The 11,718-nt window shown below is 34.6% G+C and overlaps 2 protein-coding genes and 1 pseudogene across 2 annotated transcripts; all 3 read left to right on the forward strand.

Annotated features, from left to right (window-relative positions):
• The first annotated feature begins 450 nt into the window (after nt 1–450).
• On the forward strand, nt 451–1,862 carry LOC7492736 (RING-H2 finger protein ATL67). The gene has a single exon (XM_002320126.4). The coding sequence runs from the start codon at nt 944–946 to the stop codon at nt 1,559–1,561; it is 618 nt and encodes a 205-aa protein (XP_002320162.1). The 5' UTR covers nt 451–943; the 3' UTR covers nt 1,562–1,862.
• Nucleotides 1,863–2,490: 628 nt separating this feature from the next.
• LOC127904279 (uncharacterized) lies at nt 2,491–4,142 on the forward strand (annotated as a pseudogene).
• A 5,116-nt stretch (nt 4,143–9,258) lies between these two features.
• On the forward strand, nt 9,259–11,047 carry LOC7492738 (reticulon-like protein B5). The gene is made up of 5 exons (XM_002320127.4): nt 9,259–9,573; nt 9,803–9,983; nt 10,117–10,258; nt 10,502–10,571; nt 10,668–11,047. The coding sequence occupies exons 1-5, from the start codon at nt 9,378–9,380 to the stop codon at nt 10,832–10,834; spliced, it is 756 nt and encodes a 251-aa protein (XP_002320163.1). The 5' UTR covers nt 9,259–9,377; the 3' UTR covers nt 10,835–11,047.
• Nucleotides 11,048–11,718: the final 671 nt, after the last annotated feature.

Genomic DNA, 11,718 nt, shown 5'->3' on the forward strand with positions numbered 1-11,718 from the left:
AAAATGCAGCTTGAAATGATGAAAAACACCCATAAATAAGAGCTTGAAAAAAATTTGCTTTTAAGGTGATTTAATCTCTACATTGTGTTTTTAAAATATAAAATGATTAAATTATCCTTTAACATTAACATTGTTTTGAAAAAAATTATTCTCGGGAGTAATAAAGTTTTTATAGTGTATTGAAAAGGTTAAAAGGTTAAAATGTTTCTTTATCAATGTTATAATGACTAATAAACTTTGTTGAAAGATAAGATTGTTTTAGCACAGTAGAAAGTTAACTTCTTCTTTTTTTTTATTTATTGAAAGAGAAAGGATACCCATTCTATTACCACGGTGAATAGTGATATGTATTACAGAAAACAATGAATTCTCCATGGCTTTCAATATTACTACTCACGCTCGAGGAATTATAGAAGAGGAAGAAGCATCGTCCTTTTTATCTATTTTCTTAGCAAGCCCTCATGCAATTCAGTCTAGAACAATTCAGATGGCATCCCTGCTAAAATCCACAAATATTTTCTTCTAATGGAAAAGCAAAGAAGTGTCACATCTGGTTCCCAAGATTCCATGGTCATACAGTTTTCAAATGCAGCCAAAATATTCTCACATGCTGGAATGTACCAAGAAACTTCACATCAGCTTGTAACCTTAACAACCCAATTCACAGATTTGTTAGCAGTTCAACACAGAGCCAGTACTCATGAATCTCCACTAGGAAGAAAAGAAAAGAAAAAAAACCCTAATTTCCTAGCAAAAGCAAGGCCCGAAGCCCATGATTTTCCCACTTCACACGTACTAAATGCCCCTCTCTGTTTCCAAACCCTGTATTAAATGCAGCAGCTGGAAAATCCACCCACCTTCCGCAAAAACAATCTCCCCTAATCCCCATACCTTTCTCTTTTCTCGCCCCTCAAATGGACTCCCACTCCCTCTTTAAACCCAAATGTCCACCCCCACCACCACAATCCCCTCCACTATCTCCGCCACCTCCCCTCCTCCCCCTGCTAATTACCTCACCAACCTTGGCCTTGGCTATTCTATAGCCATAGCCCTTTTCTTTCTCGTACTTCTCTCCACTATCCTCCTTGCTTCTTACATATGTTGTCGCACCAACCGCCATCGTTCTCGTAACTCTAACAACAACAACAATAATTATGCAAACTCTACAGCTGATGGCATAATACTTCCTCGTATTATTTTCGTTGCCGAAGATGACGAAGAACAAGAACGTGATTTAGAAAGTGCTGCTGTAGGTCTCAACCAGGCTGTTATCAACTCGTACCCGAAATTCCAGTTTAGTAAAGATGGTGGGTTCAGTGAAAGAACCAATAATTTTTGTAATACTTGCTCGATCTGTTTGTGCGAGTATAAAGATTTGGAGATGTTAAGAATGATGCCTGATTGTAGGCATTATTTTCACTTGCTTTGTCTTGATGCCTGGCTTAAGCTTAATGGGTCGTGTCCCGTTTGTCGGAACTCACCGTTGCCTACTCCGCTTTCGACACCGTTGTCGGAGGTTGTGCCTTTGTCGCAGTACGCAGCGGATCGGAGGAGGAGGTGATTTTGGTTTGATGTGGTTTGGGTGTGGACCGTGGAGTGTTGGGTTGTGTTTGGAAATGGAGAACTGTAAATTTTTGGGTTTTGAAAAGGCAGTAGGGGAATTGGATTTACTGATTTGTGATTTTGGATTGTTCTAAAATGAAACGTCTGGAAAATCATTTGACCAGGAGCTTTTTTTTTTTTTTGGCAATGAAGTCTAAGAATTGGAGTGTTATTTTTGTTTGTTTCCTTTGAATTTTACCTTTACTGTAACAATGATTGACTTTTTCATCGATTGCAAGATGTTTCTGATTCTTTTTCTTTGTCTTGTTCTATTCAACTTCTGTTTGGTTGTTCTACTCGCATTCCTTGCAAAAGCAATATCTGAGACTTTGTAGCTCAATAAAGTATTCTTTCTGATTTTCTTCCTAGATTGCTTTTGCAGTTTCAGACACCCTAAACTTCAATTTTTTAAGCACAGATCTTCGTTGCATTTTGCATCGGTGCTTCTTTCTTCATTCCTTTCCTTTTTATTTCTCGATGATTCACGAGTCATTCACATAATCACATGGATGTGCAAGAATCTGGTAGTCCTTCCATGATCGTAGCCATATGAAGGAAATTTCATATTCAGGATATACATATAAGAAAGAGAAGTACATGTATCCCGCAACCATTTTAGGTGTGCTTAGAGCGTAGTTATGCTTATAGTTATAGTTTTCCAAGTACAAAGCGAACCTATTCTTGTCCTACACTTCTACCTACGTGTCTTGCTGCTTCTATTTTTTAGTTTAAGTTGAGACTCTCGTTGTAGCCAACTGTAACTGATTCTACTATTGTGCATTGGACCATTTCTCCTCAGAACCTTGCTTTATCTTGCAAGCGTTGCAGTGAATACGTTTTTGCGAGAAAATTGGAGGCTTTAAGGAAACGAGATTGACCACGTAATGTACAAAGTGTAAATTCTACAACTTCTTATTGGTATTTTTCATTCTTGGTGTTCTAGCTGCTTTTTTTATCTCTATCGCTACTCTGTCTAAATTCTGCTCTATCAGATCTCTTTTTAGTTCTAATACCTCTGCAGTCATGTGCGGAGTTCAGAGTGAAGTAGTAATAGCTGCTGAAACTGTTGTTAAAAAGATCCACAAAGAAATGAATGAGATGAGAGATTTGTCAATAAACTCATCGGCAGAAACCCTCGTGTCAAGATACAGTGCTTTTCTTACTGGAATTATGGGGCTTATTGAGTCATGAAAGACAACAGGAAATCCTCCGGAAAACAGTGAATCAGAGCTGTCCATACTCTAGTAAGACAGCAACGGTTGGATGAAGTTGTAGAGTTTTTTTTCTAATGAAGAGATTCGCAAATATGTAAGGATCAAACACAATCGTTTAGATAAACAGAAATGGAACGTTCACGAGCATTGGCCATGCTTGTTTTGCAACGAAGAAAGATTTTGAAGAGTACATGGGTATTATGGTTCATGGACGCGATCCATTACCGAGGAGGAGGTGCTTCGCAAGGGGCTCGCAGCTATACAGCAAGCCATTACCCATAAATGAGTCCATGTGGAAGCTACCTGACAATTGAAAAGTCCGATGGAGCCAGTACAGATGCAAAAACTTCACTTGCCTTGCTAGGGCCTTGATAACCAATACAACTCGCAAGGGATTCTTTAAGTGTGCAGATTGCTTCAATCTCTCGGGCCATGAAACGCCAAGATGGATCAAACAGGCAGAACCTGATCCGGAGATGAATCTTATAGCAGATTTTCTGACAACTGAAGTTCTTGACATCAAGCGAGGTGAGATCATAATCGGATTGGATTTCAGTGTAGGAACTGGGAATTTAGCAGCATGAATGAGAGTTCAATGTCCTAATAGTCTCAGCAACTATTAATCTTGGTGCAGCTTTTAATGAAATGGTTGCTCTTCGAGGACTTGTACCTCCTGACTATAAATCAACGGCTTCCATTCCTTGATAATACTCTGGATCTGTGACACACAAATAGATGGATAGATTTTGTGCTCTTAGATTTTATATTGTGGTTGGGATAGAGTTCTGAGTCCAGGAGGGTTCGTTATGGATTGACAGCCCTTTCTGTTTGAAGGAAGATTTGGATGATTATTTGGAAGCCTTTAAGATGCCAAGGAATGGGAAGAATAAGAGGATAGCTGTTCCAAAACTGAACAAGAATGGCCGACAAGTGTTCTTTTCTGCTGTGCCAGAGAAGCCGCTGAGACCGATTCGTTACCAACACATGCCAAAGCCGATATTCTTTTTGGTTTCTGACTCGGGATCTCCAATTTCCTTGGCTTCCACCTTGAGTCCTTGCGCCCCTTTCGCTTTAATTGATGATTTATTAGGACACTACATTCATGTTTTTCCGGTTAATTTAGTTATCTTTACATTTCACGGTCCTATATGGTTGATATCTGCACATTTGAGAACCATTGTACCCCGTAGGAGATACAGGTCCTCACACTTCGATACATCTAATTTCTTGCCTTCTTTTCTATACAGTGGGCCAGATACCATGAACATAACTCTTAACTGTACGACTTATAAACCCAAATTTAATACGCTAAAAAAACACTCTTAAAGGATCCTATTTAATGTATTCAGGCACAACAACTCTATGGGCTCGCTTTAGATAGCAGGTTTGAGCTCTTTTTTCAACTTTTAATGGGCTGAAGCTCAACTCTCTATTAAATTGGTATTTTAGGATTTTATATTGATTCATAGTATAATAAAATTTAAAATATTACAATAATAAAATTATATTTTAGCTTCTTTCTACACAAAAAATACACTATGAGTTTCAAAACCTAAGATTCACAATATTTTATTTATAACATATATATTTTCAAAATCTAGCATTTTTTTCTCTGCAAAATTACTAATTTAAACATTTGAGAGTCCTTGTATTAATCAAATGAGATTTTTTACAGGTATCAGTTATCAACCGTATGAGTTTTTAATATCAAGCCACCATATATCTCAGCTAGAAAGAATGTATTATATTGTTTAAACTACAAGATCAATTGATTATATAACACATAAAATTTATTATTAAATATCTTGAATTTTAGAACTTCCAAGACAACCAATTTTGAAGTTGTGAAGCAAAGTTGAAGGGTATTTTCCAAAATTTTGTTTGTACAATACTGAAAACAACCTTGAAAATAGTATGTATTTCTGTATACATTATGGTATCATCTTAAAACCCAGAAGAAAGATGTAAGTTTTATCATAGATTCTATTTTGATTGCTAATTTATATTTCCTTTACCAAATTATATTCACAATCTTGCACACTCACCTTTTATTAAATGTTTTGCCTTTTAAAATTACACAAAAACACAATATAGAAAATGTGATTTTGAGTACCTACACTTGTCTGATTCTTACAATTAAGTACCAATCTTTAATTTTCTTCAAGTGTTTATTTGATTTTTTTCCCGCACAATAAAGTATTTGAGTGAATGTATGTTAGTCGAATGCTAACATGTACGTCAAGGCGATGATATGAACATTCACACATTATATAACAATTATTAAATGTGAAGACTCTGTTTTTTTACGTGTTTGAGATATTATTAAATTAACGAATCATGTAATGAACAAGGTGAAACTAAAAGTAAATGATGCTATACCTAAACTAGAAGTGATGATGCATATCATCACTTGATGTGTGTGTGTGTGTGTGTGTGTCTCTCTCTCTCTCTCTCTCTCTCTCTCTCTCTCTCTCTCTCTCTCTCTATATATATATATATATATATATATAGTAAACATTTACCTGGACAGCGGGCACTTTATTACGTGAAATAAAAAGATCAGACAATTAATTTAATAGAATTAAATACTAGATGCTCAGTTGTGAAAACCAGATAAATTTAGTAATTTAAAATCGCTTTATCCTAATACAATGCAATACAGCACAAATAATTGATGATCTTTCATATTTCATAGATTGACCGATTAAATTGTTCTTTGCTTTACTTGTGATTTGTTTTGGATTTTATTCCTGAGATACAAACTCGGAGAATCAAAAGAAAAAAAAAAGACAAATATATTTAACCATCGTAGCATTAGCCGCATTTTGGTTCGATAGTCACCTTTTTTCCAGGTGTAAGGCTTCTTTATTGCAGAAATGCCCCCAGTTGCCATCTCCAGCTTTCGGACGAGGGGAGGCGACCCATAAGGTTCAACATTCTATCTTTTCATTTGATTTGGACCTGATAAGTCCCTCAGTTGCAGGCCAAGGATCCCCACTTGCACAGTTACAGTAGCCCATCTTTGTGCCATTTCTTGTATCTTTTAAAAATAAAAATAAAAATATTAATTTAGTTTTTCAATGCTTTTTTTTCGATTGCATTTTTTTTTTTGTAGCCAAGATAATTTTTTGGTTGGTTTCTTAGTTATAATTTACCATGGAAAAAAATAATAAAAAAAGGATTAAACTGTAAAATTTGATAGAATACAATGTCCGATGTGAAAATCACATGAAGAAGTTCTTTATGATATACTCACGTTTCTCTTTCCTACATCACGGTTTCTTTCGTGTTTGAAATTTTAATTTTGATCTTTAACTTTATTTTTTAGTCTTTGTATTTAAAAGATGAGAGAGAAAGCTATTAGAAAAGAAAAGAACGTTGTTAGCTGATCACGTTTTGATCATGAAAAAAATTATTTTTAGTGTTAATAAATTACATTCAATAAAAGAAGTTTTGTTGAGATGGTTTTTTACCTTCATTTTTCCATAAAAAAATAGATTAGGGTTGAATTAGATTTTTCCTTTTGATTTGATGTTGTGTTTTTGACATATTTTGGTGTTTTGAGTTGATTTACTAGTTTATTGATGTTATAAGAATATTTATTAAATGTTTTTAGATAAAAATGAGATAATTTTTTTTTTATATTTGGAGTATTATGATTTAGCTATAGATTTTAATATTTTGGGATATAAAATTACACTGTAAATTATATCATCGGGTTTTAAATATACAAAATAAAAAATAAATGCAATGCTAAAATCATAGTCTTAAAACGATTAGAATTTAACTTTATAAAGAATAGACATCCTCATAAAAAGAAATCTGTTTTAAACCATATATAAGACCATAGATAGAAATATAACTTGGATTAACAACCAATCGACAAAGTAGCTTAATTTATAAAGGATGCACTAGAGTTGATATGTATTTTCCTTGAACAAGTAGTTTTTATACTTATATTATTGTAGATCATAGGTTATATTAGGTGATGATTTTATCTAACCATGATTTTATGATCAAGTCTAAACACCCTTCAATTTAAGAGAGAGCTCTATTATCCCATATCTCGCATGTCATGATTTTTATTATTATTTTTATTTTAAAATATTTATAAATAGCACCAACCATCAAGAATGAAGTGACAACTACCATTAACAACAAACCTACATATTCTATATCACCTAATTCACCACTGATTTACAAAATTCTTGGTCACGACCTCTCTTGTTTTTTTAATTACGCTAACAATCTAAAGTGCCAGAAAATATCTTTTGCATGGGACACTAACCTATTTTCATAAGCTAATTTATTATTAGTTGTGAAAAAGCTTAAATTTATCTGAAGTTCTTCAGAGACTTTATTAGTTGTATAGTTTAATTATCAGAGTCCAATAAAAACATTATGAAATTTTCATTTCAAATCCTTAGCTCATTCCATTTAATTTCTCCTGAGATATTTTATATTTTATTGTCTTAAAATATAGAACACGACTAGTGAATTATAGAAGTTCTAATATATTTATATTATACAATACCGCTCGGTATTTTATGATTTACTGAGAATATTATCAGATTAAGTATCAAATGTATTGCAGAGATTTCATTAATCCAAAGTTTTACGAGTCCGTACATTTTTTTCACAAATTCACCAGTACAAAAATGTACTGGTAAAAACAATCAACTTCAATAGTCAATTCATAGAAAAAGAATTAGCAGCAATCGGCTTGATTAAGCCAAGGCTTACCATTTTTTTTTTGGAAGGAAAAAAGAAAAATAAAAAAATTTTGTTTTAAAGTATGGTTGTGGTTATTTTTTAAAGTGTTTTTTATCCTGAAATATATTAAAATAATATTTTTTTATTTTTAAAAAATTATTTTTAAAATCAGCGCATTAAAACAATCCAAAACACACATAAAAAATTAACTTTTAGCAAAACAAAAATAATTAAATTTTTAAAGAACGTAATTTGCGCCCAAACAGATTTATGAGTACTATAGATGGAGTTTTGTAATATTTATATCTAAATCTTAACTTAAGATTTTTATCTTAACTCAATTTATTATAAATTAAATTCAACTTAATTAATTTTCAGGTATTTATAAGATATCTGTGGAGCATCCCAAATCATGATCTTTTTATATTAATTCAATGACAAATAAAAACAAAAAATCTTCTGAAAAATCAAATTACATCCAACAAGCTCCAAAATCATAATTTAAATCCAGTCCAATCAATTATACAAAATAATCAATCTCAACCCAGAACAGAGACAAGACATGCTAGAGAAAAAAAAATTACACAAAAAAAAATCATTTCAACCACAAAACAAGAAAACACACATTAAAGAAAACCAAAATAACAATATCTCTAAATTCCCTCCTCTTTATTTACTCGGGAGTGTTTAAAATAGTAATAAAGGTTGATTTTCAAAATATATTTTTATTTAGAAATATATTAAAATAAAAGAAAAAAGAAAAAAGAATAATGAAGAGAGAAGAAACGGCTAGAGAGGTAAGATGGTGAAATGTGAAATAAGACCACATTTTTTAATTTATATATACTTGGTAAAAATGTGATTTTTCCAATTTCCAAACTCTGAAATATATTTTATATTAATTTGATTCGGGTTGAGCTCAAATAACATAGTTTTTAAACCCGGTCTGTGGCCAGCCTGGTCCAAGGCTCGGGTTTCAACCGAGTCACAGGATTTTAACCGGGTCACTGGGTCTGCCGGGTCAATCCCTATTTTAAAAAAAATCTAAAACGGTTTACAACCGAGTTTTTGATCTGGTTTTGTTAGGTCAACCAGGTCGCCAGGTCACGTCATGAATTTTTCTATTTTCTCTTCAACCTGACCTGGTTCTAATTCCAGGTTAGTCGGATCCCGGATCGACTTGCCGGGTTTTAAAACTATGTCAAATAGGTTTCAGATGAGGTTCAACAGTATTTATATTATATTCACACCTTATTTTTTCACTTCAAGTTATTACATGAACTTGAACCGAATCCAAACAAGTAAGAAACAATTTATTAAGATAAAATTATCATTCCCTTGCGTCAGCAGGAAGCTAAAATCTTTTTTTTTTTCATCGAAAAAAAACATTTATATTTTTCTATAAAGAACGCACGTTAGGCCAACGTGGAGCCCACTCTGATTTCCAGTCTGCCTGCCCAACAAAAAGTAGCAGCCGTCCATTCCCGGATCACCGTCTCTTTAACTGCCACGTGTCGATGCCTTTTCAAACATCCCATCCACCACCGTCCTTCATTGTCTCCACGTATGAAAGCAAACCTCCCAAACTCTCAGTTAACGACGTAACTCCTCGAACCTCCCAAACGTAACACCGTCAACTCAATCATTTCATTTCAAATTCAACCAAACCACCAGGTTCGTAGACTCCAAACCTGAGGCTCGGCCCACGATTTAAATAACCCTCACATGCTTTCTTTTTACTCCCTCACTTTTCATCACTCCCCTCTGTGTCTGTGGGTGTATTTCTCTTTTTCTTGCGAAGAAATTCTCTGAAATTTTTAAATTTTTATTAGGAGGATCCAGATTACAATGGCGGAGCAATCAGAGAATCCGATTGAGTCAGTCATGGGGAAGATTAGCGAGAAGATTCATCACGAATCGTCTTCGTCGGATTCGGAGTCCGATTCAGAGAAGAAATCGTATCCTTCCGAGTCGGTGAAGGACAAGATTTGGCGGTTGTTTGGTAGAGAAAAACCTGTTCATCGTGTTCTTGGTGGTGGAAAGCGTAGGTCACTTAAAACCTGCTTTATTTATTAAAATTTCATTTTCTTTTTTTTTAATTCATTTATTTAGGTTGATTTTGATTGTTTATTATTTTATTTTTTTACTAGTGGAGAATAGAATGATTCAGATTTAGTCATTGTTTTTTTTTTCTGGTCTTCTGGGGTGTTTGGTTACTGAGAAAATTAAAAGGAAAAAAAAATGACTGTGGTTAATGTGGTATTTTTGTTCAGCTGCTGATGTGTTTTTGTGGAGGAACAAGAAGGTTTCAGCTGGTGTACTTGGTTTTGCGACAGCAATCTGGGTCCTTTTTGAGTTGGTCGAATACAACTTGCTTACTCTAGTGTGCCATATCTTGATACTCTCTCTTGCACTCTCGTTCCTCTGGTCTAATGCTCACTCTTTTATCAACAAGTAATATTCTCTCGTCCTTGAAGTTTTTAGCTCCCTTTTCTGGTTTAGGTATCCATGTATTTTGGTGGAGGTATTGACAACTGTAGGCTCGGAATGGGTTGTTTGTGATTTTCTTTCCGATGTTGTTTTATAGGAGTCCTCCTCGCATCCCACAAGTTCATCTTCCAGAGGAACCAGTCCTGCAGGTTGCTTCAGCACTGTGTGTTGAGATTAACGGTGCGTTTGTGGTCTTGCGCAGTATTGCCGCAGGAAAAGACTTGAAGAAGTTTCTCATTGTATGTTTCTTGAATATCTCATCACTTCTGTTTCTACAGGTTCACCTTGTAATTGAAGTAGATCATCTGATATTTCTGCCTTATTTTGTTTTCAGTAGAATAATTCTTATATTACTGCTACATATGGATCTGAAATTTATTGCTGTCGAGTTCTGCATTATTTGGTCAATAGTGTCATTGCTGGTTTTCATGCTTTGCCTACTCTGACTAATTCCTAAAATTGCTGGTGTGTATTGATGTCAGGTTATCGCCGGATTGTGGGTCATGTCAATTGTGGGGAGTTGGTGCCATTTCTTGACCTTGTTTTATATATGTATGACTTTCGAAGCTGATTTTATGCCTGATTTTATGCAGTTTGCTTAACGTGCGTTAGATATTATATACTGAAACTTTCCAATGATTTTAACAGGCTTCGTTCTGCTACACACTGTACCCGTTCTCTACGAGAAGTTCGAGGACAAAATCGACCCCTTGGCAGAGAAGGCGATGATTGAGATCAAAAGGCAATATGCGGTCTTCGATGCTAAGGTTCTGAGCAAGATCCCAGTGGCCGCTTTGAAAGCCAAGAAAGTTTAGATTGGTTGCTTTTTGTGTTTGGGTAATCAGGGGTTTGCAGGTCGTGATTGCTTTACCCATAATTTGCTAGGGATTCCTTTTGTTCTTCACCCCACAAATTGTTTTAAACTGTTTGGGTTGCATTTTGAATGAATTGTCTTTCATGGTGTTAGTTTTGAAGATGGAGGTTTAATTTGCAATCCTATGGCACCTCTTAATGGTGGTTTTTGATGAGTTCAATGTACATTAGTTTATCTTTTATGTTTCGGACCGTTGTGCTCCCGGTATTTTCTGATATTTGTGTCGTGTTTGCCTCGTGACTACGACCAAAAACAAAGTAGATGCTGTCGCAGAAACAGTTCCTCATTTGGCTATTGCGGGGGCAAGGTGGATTTGCGTGCAAGGCTGAAATCTATTTCAATTTGGATGTGTGAATGTCGGTGAGTTGGAGAGTACTATTGCTCTGTGCTTTTCTTAAAAAAAATTTGAATTTTTTTTTGAATTTTTTTTGTGTTTATTTAAAAAAAAATATTATCTTAATATATTTTTAAAGAAAAAACATTTTCAATTAAACACCACAGTACCACACAGCCATTGCGTAATATAAGCCATAAGGTAACCTGGCATCTAAGATTTCTAGCTAACAGGGTATTGTTCGTGATGTTACGTGTAAACCCGTGTGTGGTGGCCCGGCACAAGCGAGGTGAGGGGAAGCCAAGTAAACAGCAGAGTTTGGTGAGCGGCCACCTCGCAGGCCGCTTTAATAAAATTTGTACAACCCGCATCCAATATGTACGCTTTGGCAGCCATTAATCGGACATCCAAGTTCCTTTCGTAGGTGGTTTTACAGGTGCTGCTCAGGTTAAACAAGAAGTTCAAACTGCAGAGCTCAATAAATTTAGTGA

This window comes from Populus trichocarpa, chromosome 14 (assembly GCF_000002775.5).
Source record: "Populus trichocarpa isolate Nisqually-1 chromosome 14, P.trichocarpa_v4.1, whole genome shotgun sequence".
Taxonomy (NCBI): domain Eukaryota; kingdom Viridiplantae; phylum Streptophyta; class Magnoliopsida; order Malpighiales; family Salicaceae; genus Populus; species Populus trichocarpa.